The sequence below is a fragment of the Mya arenaria genome, chromosome 9, assembly GCF_026914265.1.
Source record: "Mya arenaria isolate MELC-2E11 chromosome 9, ASM2691426v1".
NCBI classification, from domain to species: Eukaryota; Metazoa; Mollusca; class Bivalvia; order Myida; family Myidae; genus Mya; species Mya arenaria.
In genome coordinates this window covers 13952360-13974529 of record NC_069130.1, presented here as the reverse complement: position 1 = coordinate 13974529, position 22170 = coordinate 13952360, and the positions used below count along the sequence as shown (strand labels likewise).

The 22170-nt window shown below is 33.7% G+C and overlaps 1 protein-coding gene across 1 annotated transcript; it reads right to left on the bottom strand.

Moving 5' to 3' along the window:
* Positions 1-11753: 11753 nt before the first annotated feature.
* On the bottom strand, positions 11754-14499 carry LOC128245761 (heat shock 70 kDa protein 12A-like). The gene is made up of 5 exons (XM_052963990.1): positions 14191-14499; positions 13483-13701; positions 12998-13133; positions 12182-12785; positions 11754-11958 (listed from the first exon to the last, which is right to left on the bottom strand). The coding sequence occupies exons 1-5, from the start codon at positions 14497-14499 to the stop codon at positions 11754-11756; spliced, it is 1473 nt and encodes a 490-aa protein (XP_052819950.1).
* Positions 14500-22170: the final 7671 nt, after the last annotated feature.

Genomic DNA, 22170 nt, shown 5'->3' with positions numbered 1-22170 from the left:
TATCTGTGTATATTATCACCATGACATGTTGTTTAATGTCCATAGGCATTTGTATGCCGATCTTTGCCAATAAACTTTGAACTTTGAACATATAAAATTATGTCGGATGGCTCAATATCTTGAGGGTCGATATTGTTTCAAGCTCGATGTCATTTTAGCGGTCCCAAGAAAGAATTTCACTCTTTGTTTTGATTGCTTGGCTCGATGTCATTTTCGCGGGCTCAGGTGAGAATTTCACTCCTTGATTTGTTTGCTTGGCTTTATCTTGCACAAGGCACTAATCGATTAGATTGGTATCATAATTATTTTTAAATTGAAATGGTTTAACAGTTTCAGCAAACATACCATCACTTTAATTTCGGTCTTTAATTGGCTCGAGTACAAACGTCAAAATTATATATAAATATCGATGCATTTTGATAAGGCGTCAATCACATAAAATATGTTTCTCTAAATGAAAATGATTCATACAAATGTAAAATACTGAGCAATCTACAGAAGGACAAGGTACAACCTAAGATTTGCTTCTGTGTTACGCACTGTATAAATTATATTTATATAGCGTAAATAAATAAAATCAAAATTAAATGATATTTTCATTGTATCAAATGCGTCATCTTGCGATCTGTACGATGTGTGTACGGTTACTATGTCCGGAAAATACACTTCTCTCGCGGGGATTTCGTAGAAAATGAGGATTTTCTTTAACGTTTATGTATCAAAGAAAAATAAACATTCTCGCTTGATTCGATATTATCGAGGCTCGAGTTATATCGGCAACTAGAATATCAAACAAACGAGTTTCGACTGTACAGTAATTGCGTCTGTAGAACACTGGTTTTTTTTCCATACTAAAAAATCAGGTTACAACCATCAAGCTGGCAGGATTTCAATACGTATCTTGATACCAGCGAAAATATGATAAGCATTGCTTGCGGGTTACCAAATTGTTATGAAATACTTCAAATGACAGTGCTTTAAATCATTTTCTACTAATACTGAATCATTCTTTATATGAATGGTATCTCTTTTAAATCTTTTATTCATAAAATGTTTGTGTTTGTAGCTCACACGTTTGTTTTACGTGTGACTTTAAGGTATTGAGGTTTTTTTTTGCGCTTTGGCCATATAGCCATTTATAATACGTAAATTGTTTGGCCGTCTTATTTCTATCAGTTTGGGTCCATCAGTCAGTTTATCTGTCTGTCTGCCTGTTTGTCTGATATAAGCATGTTTATTATTCCTGCTGAAGTCTGACTACCTTTCGTTTGTTTGTACACCAGTCATGCTGTCCAATGCCTCATAATTGTCCAGAAGCTACGTTTGTCGATCTGTCCATTCTTCCGACTCATTCGTTGCATTCCTGGTCGTCGGTACAAAGTCTTAGTTTTTCCCGATGAAACTTTACAGATACTACAACCTTATTACCGATACATAAATCATCTCAGGGTGGAGCTGTGTTCAAATGCCTTTATAAACTTTTACAAAAGCACTTAAGAAACACGACACTATTAACGTTTTGTCACCGCTTTGTTGCAGTAATAATGTGAGCTATGTTGTTGCAGCTACTACAGGATTAATTGGATCTAAGATAAATGTAGTTAATCGATAAATATTAACATGTACATTTTTCAGTATAAATAAATGTAACAAATAATTGATAATTAACTGTATTCTTTGTTTAGCGTTCTGATAAAAGGAAACTTTATCATAAAATACGTGTGTTTTTTATTGTTAATACAGTAGCAATGTTATCTAAACTATGTGTGGTAAACATTGAAGGCATCTTAAAACAAGAAAACATAGAAGTTATTTAACAAGCAAAGTAACGATTTGTACAAGCAAAAGCTCTAATATATTTTATGAAAAAGTTAGTGAAACGCTTAAATCATGTTATGGTTTATGCTATCCCTATATAACAGCTAATGTACATTTCCGCAATCATCATCGAGTAACTTTATTGTTCGAAACACTCCAATATCGTGATCACCTTTTTCCCATTGACCGTGTTATTTATGTGGTGCTGATGTCAAGCTCTATATTCCCTGTAAGTTGACCTCTGCTCTGAGGTATGTTATATACTTGGGGATCTTCTGTGTTGACAACTAGACGGGTGTGTGAGATATTTTACCACAAGAAATATGGGAAGTTACCTTCATTTACTATGTGATACAATGGCATCCATAAAATATATTTTCATGACGATGTGGAACAACTTGCCAGCCCTAATCAGGACCACTTTTATAAGTGCACGTACCATTTTGTCCTTCGTGGCCAAGCACGTTTACTGCTGTAAAAACCTTTTGCTCTGCGCCTCAAGACTAGTTAAAGCCTGAACGACGCAATGGAAATAAACTTAACATTTTTTTCCTCCTTGAAATATACACATATTATAAAAATGCTTAAACAATATAACTTCCTGGGGTTTCTACCTAACAGATAATAATGCCTTATTAAGATTTCCCAATTTAATTTTGTTTTGAAGAAATATATGAAAAAAATAGCCTTGTTGTTAAGATTTTACAATTTATCATAATAATGACTCTCTATAAAGTGAGTTTAGTAAATTTAAGGATTTTCCTACATTCTTAAATATATACTCATTATCCAACGAATTATTTTCAAAATCATCCATCATTTCAATACTTATTCTTCAAAAAAAAATGCCAATATTAAATTGAAAAACATTCTCCCTTAAAAACGTATTTAAGAAAAGTCTGGATAAAACTAATTGTTTTATTTTCATATTTCGCATTTATAATCAAAATTCAATTCCTCTCAGGTATAATTCATTTACGATCGAAATTCCATTCTCTCAAAATTAACAATAAAACATAAATTCCAGTCAAGATTAATGCAATTATAATTAAATTCTTCTCCATGTCAACACATTTATAAAGAAAATGCTCTTCATGTCAAGATTAGCATATTAACAATAAAAAACAACATTCTAGTAAAGAATAACTCGATTTGCATTGGTCAGAGGATTAACACGCTTTATTTCCTATGAAGAGTAACACATTTATAATCAAAATTCCATTCCTCTCAAGAACTTTGCATTGATAATCATACTTCAGTTTCTCTCAAGATTAACTTATGTATGATGAAATTCCGTTCCTTTCATGATTAACATATTTACAAGTGCTATTAAAGGCAATTTCAGTTTCAGATTATTGGCAATTCAACTACAAATTTAGAAGCAACGACAGCAAGCGGATCAGTTTGTTTTCGCATATCATTAAATATAGATCTGAAAGATTCCTAATAGTCCGGCAAATATAACTAGACAAAACGAACACAATTTTGTTAATAGTATTCAGAAATCGATTCAGGTTACAATTTTTTTTCAGGTCAGTGAACAAATGTACACGCTTTATGATTCAACCGATTTGGTATTACATATTTATTTTTTTCGTAAAATATGTTGTGCTATCGTCTAGTTTCTATTTCTAATGAATGTACAGTCAATCTAAATAATTACGAAGCAGTTGAATAATACACAATATAGCTTTATTATTTAAATTTCTTTATAAACATCAGACCTTCTTCGAGAATACCGATCACGATGTGCTTGCTGTAGCATAATTACTATATTGATTAATATTTTTATAAAGACACTTTGTTAGCAACAATTGCATTGTATATGTGTAATTTCGAAAAATATATCCTCATTTTAAGCATGAAATGTTTAATTCTATAAAAAAAGCACATTAAAACAAACATTGAACAACATTTTGTTATGATTATTTCATCAATACTATATTGAAAATTTATTTAAATACATGATTGATCTAAACGGCGCTTTCTTGTACTAGACTCTGAAATTCAAGATGTGCCATTAAACAGTAGAAACAATTTAATGTATTCATTTTCATGAACTTCAGAGGCCGTTCATTGTTTCGATTTGATGGTCATTTCAAAATGCAATTATATAAAAAAACGTATATTATTGAAAATGTTTTACATACATGAGTCGTTGTTTTCCATTCTTCTGTGTTTCTGGAGCCATAGTCTTGTTTGACTTGACCTCCATTCGGCCTTTCATAGAGGTAATGCCACGATACGAAATAAAACATTCCTTTAAATAAAATAACATTTCATTTGAGTTTTATTTTATAAACATTAGAATTATACTTGTGCAAGCTGACTCGGCAGTGCACATTGCCAAAGAGGTCAAGTTAAAAAATGTCGCTTGTTTGTTGGGATTTCCTTATACGTGTGCTTTTCCCGCCGATAAGTTGTTCTGCAACCTAAAAACAGAATCATAAAACATTAAACAGCTGATTGATTTTAAAAGATGTTGATCATGTTTCATTTTGGTGGTATTTGCAACGATCAATACGTTATTAAGCCTGATTATGGTTACTATTTAACATTCTACAGCATGTTGGTAATATACTGTAAAAAAGTATTACCATTCTCTCAAACAGCTTATAGGTAGCCGGAGGGTTGACGTTTTATACATGATGAATCACAAGCGAGATGTCCACGGCATCCACATAAATTAGGTCCAAATTAGATGTTGGTACACTGTAAATGTTGACTGTCTACAACACCCATGTTCTTTTTTAATTAAAAAAAATAACTTTGATGCATGTTTTTCCCACTTTCCTTTTGCATTTACTTCTTCCATCAAAACCTTGTTCTGTCGGCTATTTATTATAGGATTGAAACATGTCATCGGGTTGCACACATGTTTTGAGTAATCCCATGCAGTGGACATAAGCTTCCGGTCCAAACTATTTCATACCAAGTGTTCCCCTCTGCTGAGCATCCTAACTTTGTCATCTCTTTTCGTGGACTGATTTTGCGATTTACCAATATGTCCTTCCGGTGTTTAATGCGTGACACGAATGTATAGATTTTTTCCAAACGCCAGAGGAACTGATGTTTTAAACTTGTCGGCAAATACAACATGATCATCCTGTGATGTTTTCTCTTCAGTTCTCTACAACTGTTTAAGTCAACCCTACTTCTATCTTTCGACTTATATTTCTTTCTGTGAATTTGTGTTCTATGTCTTTGGTGTTGCCCATTGCCACTAAACCGGGTTTATGTTTAAACTTTTTGCTACTGAGCATGTTTCTGTAGCTTTTTGCATATATATTAAGTACGCCTGGTAATTCCTGAGATACCCCATGACACACTGAGCACCAACGATTCTTGAATGGTGATCGTTACATTTGATCATTGCTTCATCGACAGATATGTATTGATGCATGTTTTATTAAGTCATGCTCCTTTCCCATACAACTTTCATAACAGGGGTCACTGTGGTTCCAATGTAACCTTGATGCGACCTTGTGATATTTGTCCGGTTGGTTTATTGTCTATTGCAGTGGTTTTCATGGCAAATGTGACAGCTATTTTGTAATGGATGTTCTGTTGATATATTTGCAGTCACTATGATTTCCATGATATCTTTATAGAGATCACGTAATAGATGTCCGGTTGGATGTATAAGAAAGTTATAGCATATATTTCAACAGGAAAAAAGCGTAACTAGCGTTAAATGACATTCAAAGGCAACGTCGCCTTTGAAATGGGTTGTGTTATGTTGATTACGTATGATGTTTATACAGGAAGTACCGCTGCGTAGTTTTGCATACTTCTGGATTCAAGAACGCTACCAAAGTGCACTTAAGGGACTGATTTAGTTCGATTCAAACATGAAATGTCTACCTTATCGAAGTTAACACACAGTCTGTAAAACAAATATCACAGTAATACCACTGTGCAGTTTTGCTCATTTCTTAAATTTAACAGTGATACCACAGTGTACTCCTGATACAAGAGGAAAAACATAAGCATGCTGTTTTATTAAAGCAAATTTACAAAAGCCAGAGGCGAATAATGTTGAATGACGATTTTTAAAGAAATACCGTTGCTTATTTTTACATGGTTATTATATTTGAAAGAAATTCCGTAGTGTAGTAACTGTTTCTAAGACAAAGTACCATAGCATACTAATGTTGTTTTTAAAATTCACAATCCTTCTTATTTTAATGAAAAACGTACCATAAATTTGTGGAAAATGTGCATTTTGCGGCTGTGGAACTGGACATACCTACTTTTTCGGTACGTTTCAGTCGTCTACAGTATTCCTACAGTAAAAGAGTAGCGGTAACCAGCACCCTTGAAAAATTGGTCTGCATTAGGCGGCTACGGTAGCGCGTCGATGTACGGTAGCGGTATTCGAAAGGATATAAATGTATACTTATAGGACTAAAATCCAAATACGGATTCACAATTAATTCATACATCAAGGTTATAAAATGTATAGAGCAATTATATACATCATAGGAACTTAAGGAATACATAGGGATAAAATCAAACATGACGAAAATCAATAATGATAATATTTTTTCTCCAATCAACAAAGAACACATGTACATAATTATCTAATAGAAAAAACATAGACCAAAACATAAATCAAAGTATTTGACTGTAACTATTATATTGGTAAAAATATCGCAAGATATGTCACGGGAAACAACACCAATATAATCACAGCATGCGATTAACGAAACGGCAACAGAGTGTAGTGGAGTTTCTGGTGCAATGCAATATCATCGGTCTGTAAAAAGAAATCACATATTGATGAATATTTGTTATAAAGACACGTTGTTAGCGACAATTGCATTGTATATATATATAATTTCGAAAAATATGTCCACATTTTAAGCATGACATATTTAATTCTATAAAAACATTAAAACTAACATTATTCGTCCCTTCAGGAACAAAAGGTTGACACCTGAACAACATTTTGTTATGATTATTTCATCAATACTATATTGAAAATTTATTTTTAATACATGATTGATCTAAACGGCGCTTTCTTGTACTAGACTCTGAAATTCAAGATGTGCCATTAAACAGTAGAAGTAATTTAATGTATGCATTTTCATGAACTTCAGAGGCCGTTCATTGTTTCGATTTAAGGGTCATTTCAAAATGCAATTATAAAAGAACCCATATATTTTTGAAAATGGTTTACATACATGAGTTGTTGTTTTCCGTTCCTCTGTGTTTCTGGAGCCATAGTCTTGTTGGACTTGACCTCCATTCGGCCTTTCCTAGAGGTAATGCCACGATACGAAATAAAACATTCCCTTCAATAAAATAACATTTCATTTAAGTTTTATTTTATATAAACATTAGAATTATACTTGTGCAAGCTGACTCTGCACTGCACATTGCCAAAGAGGTCAAGTTAAAAAATGTCGCTTGTTTGTTTGGATTTCCTTATACCTGTGCTATTCCCGCCGATAAGTTGTTCTGCAACTTAATATCAGAAACATAAAACATTAAACAGCTGATTGATTTCAAAAGATGTTGTTCATGTTTCATTGTGGTACATGCAACGATCAATATGTTATTAAACCTGATTATGGTTACTATTTAACATTCTACACCATGTTTGTAATATACTGTAAAAAAGTATTACCATTCTCTCAAACAGCTTATAGGTAGCCGGAGGGTTGACGCTTTATACATGATGAATCACAAGCGAGATGTCCACGGCAAACCACACAAATTATGTCCACAAAAAAGCACTTTGTGTTGGTACATTGTAAATGTTGACAGTCTACAACACCCATGTCCTTTTTTAATTAAAAAGTAACTTTGATGCATGTTTTTCCCACTTTCCTTTTGTATTTACTTCTTCCGTCAAAACCTTGTTCTGTCGGCTATGTATTAAAGGATTGAAACGTGTCATCGGGTTGCACACATATTTTGATTATTCCCATACAGTGGACATAAGCTTTCGGTCCGAAATATTTCATGCCATGTGTTCCCCTCTGCTGAGCATTCTAACTTTGCCATCTCTTTTCGTGGACTGATTTTGCGATTAACCAATATGTCATTCCGGTGTTTAATGCGTGACATGAATGTATAGATTTTTTTCCAAACGCCAGAGGAACTGATGTTTTAAACTTGTCGGCAAATACAACATGATCATCCTGTGATGTTTTCTATTCAGTTCTCTACAACTGTTTGAGTAAACCCTACTTCTATCTTTCGACTTAAGTACGCCTGGTAATTCCTGAGATACCCCATGACACACGGAGCACCAACGATTCTTGAATGGTGATCGTGACATTTGATCATTGCTTCATCGACAGATATGTATTGATGCATGTTTTATTAAGTCATGCTCCTTTCCCATACAACTTTCATAACAGGAGTCACTTTGGTTCCAATGTAACCTTGATGCGACCTTGTGATATTTGTCCGGTTGGTTAATTGTCTATTGCAGTGGTTTTCCTGGCAACAGTGACAGCTATTTTGTAATGGATGTTCTGTTGATACATTTGCAGTCACTATGGTTTCCATGATAACTTTATAGAGATCACGTAATAGATGTCCGGTTGGATTAATAAGAAAGTTATAGGATATATTTCAACAGTTTTAAAAGGAAGCGTAACTAGCGTTTAATGACCTTCTAAGGCAACGTCGCCTTTGAAATGGGTTGTGTTATGTTGATAAAGTATTATGTTTATACAGGAAATACCGCTGCGTAGTTTTGCATACTTCTGGATTCAAGAACGCTACCAAAGTGCACTTCAGTGACTGATTTAGTTTAATTCAAACATGAAATGTCTACCTTATCGAAGTTAACACACTGTCTGTAAAACAAATATCACAGTAATACCACTGTGCAGTTTTGTTCATTTCTTAAATTTAACAGTGATACCACAGCGTACTTCTGATACAAGAGGAAAAGCATTAGCATGCTATTTTATAAAAGCAAATTTACAAATGCCAGAGGCGAATAATGTTGAATGACGATTTTTAAAGAAATACCGTTGCTTATTTTTGCATGGTTATTATATTTGAAAGAAATTCCGTTGTGTAGTAACTGTTTCTAAGACAAAGTACCATAGCGTATTAATGCTGTTTTTAAAATTCACAATCCTTCTTATTTTAATGAAAAACGTTCCACAAATTTGTGGAAAATGTGCATTTTGCGGCTGTGGAACTGGACGTACCTACGTTTTTGGTACGTTTCAGTCGTCTACAGTATTCCTACAGTAAAAGAGTAGCGGTAACCAGCACCCTTGAAAAATTGGTCTGCATTAGGCGGCTACGGTAGCGCGTCGATGAACAGTAGCGGTATTCGAAAGGATATATGTATATTGGTGTCGCAATGGAAATGATACATGTCTTTACATGGTGTTTTCTGTCGGGATAAATAGGTATTATAACTAGAAAATACTTCTTTGTATATCAAAGGCTGAGTACAATTATGAAAACATTTAGGGTATTTAAATCAATTGCAATGGAGTAAAACAAAAGTAATTAGTAAATAGACAATCACTGTGGCGTCGCGTCGCAAAATATCAACGTTTGTTGACAAAAACGTTGTGAAAGATGTACATTCTCTTTCTTAAACAAGCGTCATATATATATTGGATGCTATTTTAAATGGAAAATTTATGAAGACATAGAAGAAATAGATGTTAAATATTTGTAAATAAAATGAAACATCTCTGAAATTACGTCTACAAATTCGTCATCATAAAATGTAAGTAATTTTTGTATTACTTCAGAACCAATCAAAATTTCAAATACGAAATAAAAAGTAATACTTCTGACGCACTTTGATAAATGTTATAATACAAAATGTGCATATACAGTGAGAGGGAAGAAAACATAAATAAGCTGTATCTAAGATAAATGTCAATATATTTTGAGGGGCATATTATGTTTTTATGTTGTGAGCCTCCCTGAAACAAATCAACCGAATATTATTCGACTGCGATTTTTGTGAATACAACATTGATGCAATTGGCTAATGAACTTTAAGATCATTAAAAACACACATGGTATTTAACAAATAACAATTAACGCACAAGCACATTGAAACATGTGATGTGTTGATGGAAGGCAAAGTACAATGGAGCATTTATCCTCAGAAAAAGAACTGATCTCATTTAAAAAATGAGATCGCCGTCGTCATCAATGCAATAGGTTCGTTTGGAATTTAAACTTAACACGAACCATGATATGACAGTCATAACAAACATATTCTTCACCGTTGCAATGTAAAAGATAAAATGATAAGAACAACATTTGTTTCCTTGCATCTAATATGTATTTATTGTAGAGTTAAACCCGCACCATATATTATTCAGAAACATGACTGAAGTTCAGAATTAAATATTAAATGCGGAATACAAATTGTTTAAGTATTTCAATACAGTTCATCTTCAGTCTGTGAATGCTAAGACAGACTATTACAACGATACGTCTACACTACCAACCACGCGAATAACACGTTGCCAGCGCGGGTGGGATTGCCTCATCGAGGAAAATCGCGGCGATATATTCCACGGTAGCCAATGCGTTGGTGCGCGTCAACATCGATGCCTACCGCCGCGATGCGGTTACCCGCGATATGCAGGTATTTCAACAGACACCGTTGGTACAAATATAGAAAATTGTACATGTTAATTGAACTGTGCTCACAGAATTCATGTTAATCGATTGCAAGGGTAAGGAATCTTATCCCGCAAATTCGATAATTATGACGCTGGTATATTGAGTGTTTGTTAAAGTATTTGAATAAGTTAATTGATACCAAAATATACCTGCGAAAGGTCTTTCACGCCTTTAGGAAGAGTTTGTACCAGGAGCACCGTATGTTTTTCACACGTCTTCGTTGGAAGAACTGAGATGATTGTACGTTTATGTAAGTGTCAAGATAACTGAAACAAAATTGATTTTTTTTTCACTTAAAAAGATATCATTGCGCAAAGTTTTGGCTTAAAAGTGATTTGTTATTTGTTAAAGCCAATAATTATTCATGGAAATAATTATACTTTGAAATATAGGATTGAGTGCTTCCAAAGTGTCAGGTGTTTTCTAAAAATGACTTTCAGTTGGTAGGCAGACTGTCGAATTCTAATTGGTTGTCACAGATATCGATAATCAACTGTGCAATGAACTTGGAATGTCTAGGTGTATAAGTTGATGAGGGGCAATAAGAGAGGCAGTACTTTAAAACATAATTCGTATCATCGTTTTAGTTGCTCAGATTTCATCTAATTAGTATAAATTGTGAATAACAGACTCATGAAATGGAGCAATTTCTCGATATCCGAACAGCACATAAAAAATAAAATGTAAAGACATCGCTCTTTTATAAATATCAAATACAAAACCCGAGAAAAAAAACGATTGAAAAACATACGCACTTTTGTTCAATATATTATTTATTCACAATCACACAAGTTTAACGTGGGTATTTGAAATATACATTTTTTGCGAATAAGGTGACAATAGCGTCTGAATACTTTCACAATTGCGAAGCATAATTTTCAGGGATCAAACTACGTTTTGAGTGCGAACTAAGATTTGTAGATTACGGTCCGAGTTTGTACAAGTTTAATAATACTGACAAGAATTATATTAATCGGACTGGAACAAAGAAGCAGCCCGCAGAAAATTGACAGCTACCTTTATTATTTTAATGAACACCGAGCAACGTCGCGTATCACGTTCACTTGATGAAGTGGAACACAGGGAAAAATATAACAAAAAAATAATGCTGTGGGCATTATGCTTCTATCGCGGCGTATAGTGAAAACAAGATTTAAAAGATAACGTCCGCAGGTAGGGAAAGATCGTGGCGATGTGCCAAATGTGCAAGAAACGCGTGGTTGGTAGTGCCGAGTTAGCTGGCGGGACATTTATACATTCTGCGAGAAGCCAAAACTAGTCTTTTTGATTATTTACAAATCATTTTATTTGAAGCACTCAAAGTCCATATAGGCTACTTTTCCAGTGCTCATGTTCTTCTTTTTGACAAGAAGTTCTGTATCCCCGAACATAAACGTAGTTTCTAGAACCTGATGCTGTAATGGGATATCCTTGCTACACTCTAGCCTTATAGTCCCTAGTAGTTCACATCCGGGGTCCGTCGTGTACTCGGGGTTCTCATGTGTCGTCCTGTAGACGGAAGTGAGAGTAATTTCACAAGTAGGAATACTTTTCATGATCACCTGTTGATTCACTTCCACCTCATCAATCACCCGAATGTACACATTTAAACATTTAGGCACCGACCACTCTCCATTCAGCAATTTCTTCTTCTCCTCTGGATGTTTCTTTTCATCAAAGTCCCTATATCCAGCTACCCCGTACGTGTACAATATCGGGGTTGAGTCCAAACCGAACAGCGCCTTTCAACACGGTGAGACCTGCTTCTGATGGGACGATCAGTCTCACGCCGGTTATTTCACTTTTGATTCTCCTCTGAACGTACGGGCTTTCGCCGAATCCGCCCACCAGAATAACGGTGTGCACGCTTCGCATCTTTGGTTCAGCTAAAATAGACTTTAGATGCCGCATCAGCAGATCGATTGGTCTTTCAAACCAGGCCTTGACAATTGCTGTATCAAACTGTAGCTTGTCTTTGCCTTTCTTGGCGATGACATTGTCAATTTGTAAGGTCCCAATTCGTTCCTCTAAAGATTTGGAAGAATACTTTTCCGCAAGATCTCTCAGCGAGGCAGAAATACGAACAATTAATTGGTTTGTTTTTTCAGTGTCAAATGATCGTTTCTTATGTTCAAATTCCCGAATGACGTCAAAATAATCATTCATTTCAGTCTTTCGAAGTTCGGTAATAGCTTTTTCTCCAAAGAGTTCATTCAACATTTTCATGTAATTTTCATCCACAAAGATGCCTCCCCATGGACCGCCACTGGATATGTGGATCTCCTTCAGGGTTCCATCTGCTTTTCTCTCATGAACAGATATATCTGCGGTGCCTCCTGGATTTTGAAACAACAACATTTGTTTTCTTTTCATGTATCTTTGGTAAAAGTTAATGGCCGAAACTAATTTAAGATTAAATCATTATTGGCTCACTTGACATCATTAAGTAAATTAGGACATTAACCCGGAACCGGTGAAAGCGACAGGTAAAACATTCATTGTTTTGTTTTTCAGAAGAATAATTAATGATTTGATAAATATTCCCTACCTCCAAGGTCGACGACCATGAACTGTGATCCTTGAACCGTTACAGCGCCCTTAAAGGCCATGCTCAGCGTCTCACACTGGACCGAGGCACATTCCGGCTCCAAGGCCAGCTTTAGGCGTCTTGGGTCTACTCCAGCCTTTCCAACAAAGTTTCGTATTAGCCCATTTTAATAAATTAGACCTGTTTTGTGTAAAGTATGTCACATTCGCCTCGGAAATTTCAATGTGAATAGTTATATTAATATTTTATTCATTCATAGGTATCGACTTAGTTTACATTGTGTTGATATTTGAGTGTAAATTCATTTTTATTCTCAATTATTTTGTTATGCTAACAACGTTGTCTTAAAGATATAACTTTTTGCACCGGCAAATGAGAGAACATGGTTCGATTCCCGTCTGTAGGAAATTGATTACTGTCATATCATTATGAGTCCCAGTGATGAGAATTGCTGTTCGTTACAAACAACGCAAACCATGTCTTACTGTTACTGCCGCTTCCCTCATAAAACACTTAGCATTGTCATCCCAGATAGCTGGGACGGTCAACACGTACAGGATATCCGTCTCCTCGAATCCTGTCGTTTGCCTCGTAATCGCCGCAAATAAGTGTTCTTTCAGGTATTTAATCGACATGACAAACAATGGAAAAGCCTTCATCTTTTTTCCGCAAAAGTCCTCCACCTCTACGTCTTTTGTCAAGTGCTAAAGACGACAATCAAATAATAATTAGTAGTCTTGTATTTATATTTCCTTATTATATAATGTTATTTATGCTAATGCTTGTTTTCTTTTTTATAACGTTTGATTTTGCTTTAAGTAATGCATGCTGAGGTTAGTCTGCTAACTCAGTGTACTCAGAAATAATTGTATTGATCAAGTTGTATATTTCGTATGTGTGTTTTCTTGGGATTTGTTTAGTGTGTTTATTGACGAGTGTTTATAGGCAATCTAAATAAGGTATGGCTAATTGTTAATGACATGTAGTTTTCATTGTAAAATTGAGGGCGTGAATCAGGCTGTTAAAGAGTGAACATGACTTGAATCGACTTGAATCAGATGTATTAGTATTCGGAGTTAATTATCATGTGTAACATATCAATATATTAACTAACTTCTCATTTGCATCAAAGAAAATGCTATCAAAATCATGCGTATAATGTTAACATATTTTGTACTTGATTAATTACATACCTTAGTGCTATGCAGCACCATCTTAAACCTCCAAAAAAGTCTCCAGCCGTGGTGCTTACCACCTTCAGCTAGGCTTGCGTATTTGTCCTCGGCCTCAAAACCAAACTTGTCAAACCTTTCCTTTGGATTTAAAAGGACGTATGTAGGCGTCAGTGACACTAATCTTGAAGCACCACCTCCTGCATACCAGTTCTGATTTGTCTGAATAGTATTGGGGTCGTGACTGAAGGAGTACGCATAGCCGCTATATGTGGTACCAAAGTCGAAAGCTGCCACCATCATAGTATTGCTTTGAGCTTTGCTTGCCATTGTTTATTAGGATAACACGCTCCACTAAAATATATATGTAGATGTGAAAAGTATATTGGTAAAGGTTCCTGCCTATCACCCAATGAGTAGTAGTTTCTTCAATTATCTTTACTCTTCAAAACAAGACATCATATGCTTCCCCAACAGAATGCAAAATAAATCCAGAATTTAAAAAGAAACAGTTATTGTTATATATATTTGTCAAGGATAAAATTTGAAAAACCATCGATTAAACGGGATTATTTCCGCTTAAACGCGATTGCTGTTATCGGTGAGACGAGATGTGCTATTGACATTAACTTAAAAGATAAGTGAGAGATTCAAGTCAATGTATTAAAGATATATAGTTCTAGAACTCAAATTAAGCTTGGGTAATTGCTCAACAATGAACGTCTTTGTCAATCCATCCATCCATCCATCAACCCGAAATCCATCCATCCATCCATCAACCCGAAATCCATTCTTCCATCCATCCATCCATCCATACATCCATCAATCCATCCATCCATCCATCCGCCGTCCGTCCGTCCGCCCGCCCGTCCCTCCGTCTGTCTGTCTGTCTGTTAAAAGCGTCTTTGAATATTTCGCTTTGCTCTCAAATCACCAATGTAAAGTGCATGCCTTAATTTCAGCCTTAAATGTTATAAAATATGAACGTTTTGAATTAGTTACCTTTGATTGGATCGTCTGGACATTTTTGATACAAACACATTTTCAAGTTGTCTAAAGATATTGGGATAAACTTCATCGCCATTCAAGATATCTCTGATGTGAAATCTTTACTTTCAATACGCTTACAAAGCAGAGTAAGTGACTCTTATCAGGTTACAATATAGATAGAAGAATATTTTTGTTACCGAGATAGCAAAATAAATCAGACATGTGTATGATCAGATATAGAGCCTTTTAAAGTTTTTTTTTATTCAAGTTTGCACACTTCCCTTTGCAACACATACTATCTTAATCAACTAAATTAAGATATTTAAAGACGAAAATTACAAGAGATTTCGGATAGTCAATTCTATGCAAATCAGCATACTTGACTGAAGTCTCAATGGAAAGGTTTACCGTTGAGAGTAATGTTCATTTAAGCAGAATGCCAATTATTTCAAGTAAACTCATCTTTTACATACAATTTAAACATAAAAAAGTATCGATTGCGGGACTCATCGAATATAAGCGGTCACATATACAACTGAATCTTCAATTGCAGATGACACGTAGCTATTTTTATTATTATATAACATGCTATGTATAAAACAGTTTAATGATAAAAGACAATAACAATTTCGAAATGTAATACGTAAAAACGAAAAATCCTTTCGACAAAATGTTTTATCTCCGCCGACAATATGGCACATTACATCAGAAATCATGTGACTGGACATCGATTTTAAAAGATTATTATTTAGCGAGGTATTTACTTCCTTTATCGTAAAAATATTTCTACAAATCATATATTGGAGCCGTATCGCGCAATATCGGACCTACAAACCTCATAATAACAAAAGGAATAATCGTAAGTAATGTAAAATTCCAAAAATAATTTAATAATTTTTCAATGTGTTCTTATTGCTTCTGTTTGTATTAAAATTGTAATATAAGTCGGCTGATGTTTTAACGATTCATGGCAGATCTCGTCCCGACTTATTTTGACTGCGTGTTATTTTTAAATTACCTGATTGTTTAAAAAAACAAAAATGAATCATCCAACCGTAATATTTTTACCATGAATCAAAATACAATGTTTGGATAAAAACTAAACTGTTAAGCTTGTTTGAATACTGATTCGTTCATGACGCGTGTCATTTCAATATTTTATTGACATCATGTGTTCGACGCAGAACTTAGAATTCAAATGTGCAATACATGATCTTCCTTGCAAACACGTATCTTATGCAATTTTAGAAATATTATCAGTCATTTTTAGCCTGGCTTCCTGTAAAGCCATTTAATTAAGATTTCAAATAACACAAAAAGAAAATGTATGTCAAAAGGCCCCAAATCGCACATTACGGCTCATGCTATCTAGTTTAGATAAGTCTTGCCAGGCGAGCAGATAATTCACAATCAAGTTTACGATATCTGTGAACATATATCGATGCAAGAGTAAATAAAAATAACATTTGCTAGTCAGTTTTATCATTGTAAATCCCTTTTCTTGATCAAAATGTGTTAGAAGTTAGAACGCATGTTAACGAAAGGGCAACCAACAGACAAAACATTTAAAGAATCAATCTCAACCCAAAAGTATGTTCATTGAGTATTATATAGTCATTAACTTATAGTTATTCGAGGTCAGTAAGGAATTGCCATAGTGCAAAAGTGGTTATGAAGGACCAAAAAATAATCTTTTCAAAAAGTCAAGATAAAATGTTTTTCAAGGTGCAATATTAAGCAGGTAGAACACTTGTCACTAGCCATACAACCACGTGAGGTGTTTCGAGAGATAAGAAAGAAGTTTTTCGAAAGAAGATAAAATAAGAAGTTTAAAAAACATTTGCATGCATATGAAAAAAGTACAAAATTATGAATTTTAAGTCAACATGTATTGTGGCTTTGTTGAGATTGCTTCCATATTAAAAGAATAATTCCTTTTTTGTTCCGTTTGAATAAAATGTGATGAGATGTTTCTTTGTTAAATTTGCTCCTGTTTACACTAAATCATGTTGCAAACAATGTATGTTAAATTGTTGCAAAGGATTTTATTTCAGAACAAAATGCATATTATTTTTTGAATCATTTTGATGTTTGGCTTTCATCACCCACTATATGTTGTGGAAGGCCCTAAATATGACTTTAAAGTGTGAAGTGTTTCTCGTTTAATGGTATAATAAAACTACGGGCATGAGTATTCGATAATGAGCTTGTTTAGAAGCCAAAAGATGTTTCACAAGTAAAACAAATCCACAACACCACAGACATGGATTACGTTAATAATGAGATAAATGATAACATATTTAAGACGGAAGCACACATTATAATATAATAACAGATACAATTATAAGTTTAAAATATTAAAATATTGCTTTCAATTACTGTAGGTTTTGCATTGTTGGCCAGTAAAGACGTCGCTAGCGGGCTAGTGTTGTACTACCCTTAAGTGTACAATTGAAATCCACAGGTTGTGATTATATGGGAAATTATTCTATCACCAACCATAGAATGTATTGCATCGGAAGTTGACTTCCAATTTATTTCACAGTCAGCTTGGTAGGTAGACCCTAATGTGGGAACTGTTATCAAGTAAACTCTGATAAAGTATGTGTCAATGTGCACTGCATGTTTTGCTTCTGGACATCAAACTTTCATAACATTACAAACTTTGAGTGTTCCCGAATGACTTTAATCTTTTGCTACAGTTATCTGACGTCGTCTGCAAAAGTTATGCGTGGTAGTCACTGTATTTTCCAAAAAATAAATTCACAAATGCGATAGGATTAAATTACAATCTAAAATAATGAATAAACTTACATAAGACATTGTTTACAAACGCTTTTTAAAGAAATCATTAATTTTCTGCTTAAGTGGATAAAAAGATTCCCAAAACAAAAAGAATCGCTTTTTCATAAACATGACCCATTTTGGCTAATGACGTTACTTATATTAGACGCTAACTTTTTCTAACAGATAGTCTGATCTCGACATTAACGGTATTCCGTAAGAGTTCTCATCTAATAGAATTATCTTAGGACTATACTTGTCATTAATGGTGGAGATTAATTCAATAAAAACCTTTCATCGTGTGATGGATCAAAATTTTAACACTTTAAAAACAACAATATATTAGTATATTTATGCAAGGTTGATGATCGGAAAATGTACGAAACGTATCATCAACGTTCTATAAAAAGTATAAGTTCTTTCAGGTTGGTAACCCTTTGTGTGTTCAAAATATTATAACTTCTTTATTATGATTGATTGTTAATTTAATTACTTTCAATGTTATTTAAATATTTTTAAAACGAAATATCTTACATTATTACTCATTTAGAAATTTATATTTGACCAAGTGTTTATCTTTTGCTATATATCTGCATTAAACAATTATCCTCAATTTTGTTCTTGAAATCGAAACATCATTCACTTAGATTATCAATGTGTTCAATATAAGTAACAGTGATTTAACTCATTGGTTATGAATCATTGAAATCGAAAACTACTTTAAGGCAAAGCTCTCTCAAATTCAGCTTCCTTCTACAGCTAATGAAACCGTGTGTATGCAGGGTTGTCACTGTAAGTTACTATTTCATTGGTTCGAATTCATTGAAATCGAAAACTACTTTAAGGCAAAGATTCCTTCGATTGGGCTTCATTCTACAGGTAATGGAACCGTGTATGCAGAGGTGTCACTGTTAGGAACACAAATTTCATGATATTTATTGTGACACACTTCGTGAGGCATTGATTAGATATATTTGTAGATCAACTTGTATAAAATTCATTGGTTATAAGTTGTGACCATAAGTTTATTAAAAAACGCCTGGATACATAAAATTTTAATGCCTCAGATATATGTATCGGTGATGGAAATATACAGCTAATTCAAGAAAATGTCTTATTTCCGTGTCACCACAGTGATCTCGCGTTGACATTGTTTCACATTTTGTAACTTAGGATGTAGTTTTTGATTTCCAGAGTACATATTTGTAACAGAAAAATGGAAGTGTTTATAGATGTTTTTCTTCACTGTAGACTGTATATTAAACATTAGAAACGAACGAATCATTTTACGTACTACCCAAGATATCATAACATGTACCATTTGAAGTACACACATGCAGTAAATAACTTCTTTTTTGTATTTGTGAAAAAGTTCATAATACCAAGTAAGACAATCAAATTATCAATAGTTCCAATATTTTGCCTAAACCAGCCTGAACCTCAATATAAACTTGATAATTTCCAATCAGTATGTTTATCATTCAAAACATTAGTGAATAACTTTCTAAGGTTACTCAATAAGGAAATACCTCTATAATTACTTGCAACATCAACATCTCCTTTCTATGTAAAGGCACAATGAACCCTGCATACAAGTTCTCAGGGAAATAACCATCTCCTTTCTATGTAAAGGCACAATGAACCCTGCATGCAAGTTCTCAGGGAAATAACCAATGTCAAATAATATGTTAAACAATTTACATAAAGCGATACTAAATGCAACATTGTTTGATCCATATTTGAACCATTCATTAATAAAACAGTCAGGGCCACCTATTTAATTAGTACAAGCCTTTCTGATAGCCTCAATAATATAAGGTACATTAAGCTCCTCAAACATAACATTTAATTCTCTTTCTAAATATATTTCATTGAAATACAATATGTCTTCACCAGGTTGGAAAAAACACGGATTCAGAATTGTTTATAGATCTGAAATATTCTACAAAATCACCGGATGTTAGGGAGCACGAGTTGTTAACAATAGATGCTTTAAGCATCTTTTAATACAGTTTTGCATTATTCATTTTAGCATTTTCATGTTTACATGTTAATGGCTTGTCAAATACAATTTTAATTTTTCTAACCACATTATCCCCACTACTCATCATATCACTTGCGTCCATACCCTCTCCATTCCTTCCTGAAGTCATATCACCAGGAACACAATCCGATTACTTCGTTTATATTTATTCAAATTAATATTTAAACACACTGCTGAAAAATACCTGTGCTAACCATTGTATTTATGTTCAGTATATGACCTTTAAACACATACCACACTCATTTGAAAAAAATACCGTATAATATTTTAAATGAAAAATGAATGTTCTTTTTATTGAAACAAAATTACGACTAAATTGAAGTGAATATTTATTGTATGCTTTCTGGTAATTTACAATGATGTATCGATAAAAAAATGTTTAAACTGTTTATTATAGGTCTAGTATTTAATTCACGTAAACGGAATTCAAAGTTTCTAAGGAGGCAGAACATCAGATATTCATTAAGAGCACTTTCAATCAAATTAGGGTGGTAGTGATCTAGCTTTAAAGGTGTTATGGTGTAAATTTGGTTTCGAGCTTACCAGGGGTATGTGTTTTTGGTCTCTAGAAAGGACACAAGTACTCGTTTCTAGCCACAAAACGGACTTCAGGTAAAACAGGCTTCACAAACGAAAAAGGAAATAGTTAAGTAAAACTAATCGACACTTCGACCTACGTAAATCGGTAAGTAGATTATATTATAATTATGCATCTTTCAACTAATGTTAAGCGCATTTTTTCACAGATCAAAGTTGTAACAATATTTGGTCAATATTCCCCAAAAATCAGGAGAACTGTGTTATAATACTCAGGATCTTTTTTCCTTGTAGTGTTCATGCCGTTTGAATCAATGGAGCAAAGACATTTGCTCCAACGCGTCACAAAAATGAAGTTTGTGCACCAAGCTTAGCAAATAAAAATATAAAATTGGCAACGATACAACTTTTTGCCCATACAAATCTACACACACGAGAGAGAACTGCTGAAGCCTTCATGGAAATAAAGATTTATAATCAGCAGAGCTATTGAACAAGTGTCTTCTTACGGTGGAAAGAGGGGCGTGCACGAGAATATCGAGTAATCCCACTAGCCGATACATTGTATTTAGAAAGGCCATGAATATAATCTAATGTTTATCTTTCGAAAAATATTTATATTTATCTATTGATAAATCTGTATTTATTTCTTTATTGATGCATTTATTTGCTCACTTAAATATACAATACACTTATCGTCGTATAAGTCAGATACAGTGACCTCAGATTTACTATCGCTGTTGCTGCCTAGAAATAAGCTTGGACTAGATAGGTGTTCGTCCTAGCGAAACAGCTTTTTGCGTCTGAAGAAAAAATTGTTCTGTATCTATTACATAGGTTATTGCTAATGTGAAACGAGCTTATATTATAGTCAGCAACAGCGAAAGGAAATCTAGTATGAGGTCACTACATGAAATAGTATTGATCGATATTTAGTTATACGAAATGATGATGATGATGATGATGATGATGATGATGATGATGATGATGATGATGATGATGATGATGATGATGATGAAGATATGGATGATGATGATGATGATGATGATGATGATGATGATGATGATGATGATGATGATGATGATCATGATGATGATCATGATCATGATCATGATCATAATTATCATGATGATATGCTTAATAAAACGTACAAATTGTATTCCTTGTTGAGAATAAAGGAATGTTTGTTTTCAATTATTATTCAGTATTTTAGCAGAAAAGTAAATTTTATAAAATGCCTCGTTTGGAGTTGAAAATTCGTTTGGATTGTCACAAGATCACCTAATACCAATTGCTTTTCTTGTTTTCTCTCACTTAATATAATAACCTAAATTGATCTCGTGTCTTGTAGTCTTTTTCAAGATCAAGAGAATATAAATCTTCTGAATTGAATTCACAAAATCGCTTACTCATTGTTAACATTGGATATAAAGTATAGATGGACTGGAATATGGAATAATTATGATACCGTGTGTAAATCTAAATCAACAAGAAAACTATTCGAACAGTTTCTGATATAATTTTTTTTTAATTTCTTATAGGGAGTACTACAAAATGTTTTGAATTTTATACGCTTTATTATGTATATTTGCGGGCTTTTCTTGACCTTTATTTTGCTTTTTGCAGTATAGCCATATAGCAAAAAA

Coding starts and splice junctions, on each gene's coding strand:
- LOC128245761 (XM_052963990.1), bottom strand. CDS start 14,499: ATGGCAAGCAAAGCTCAAAGCAATACTATGATGGTGGCAGCTTTCGAC. Junction 13,702..14,190: donor TGGTGCTGCATAGCACTAAG/GTATGTAATTAA, acceptor TGTCGTCTTTAG/CACTTGACAAAAGACGTAGA. Junction 11,959..12,181: donor GTGTTGAAAGGCGCTGTTCG/GTTTGGACTCAA, acceptor TTCCGTCTACAG/GACGACACATGAGAACCCCG.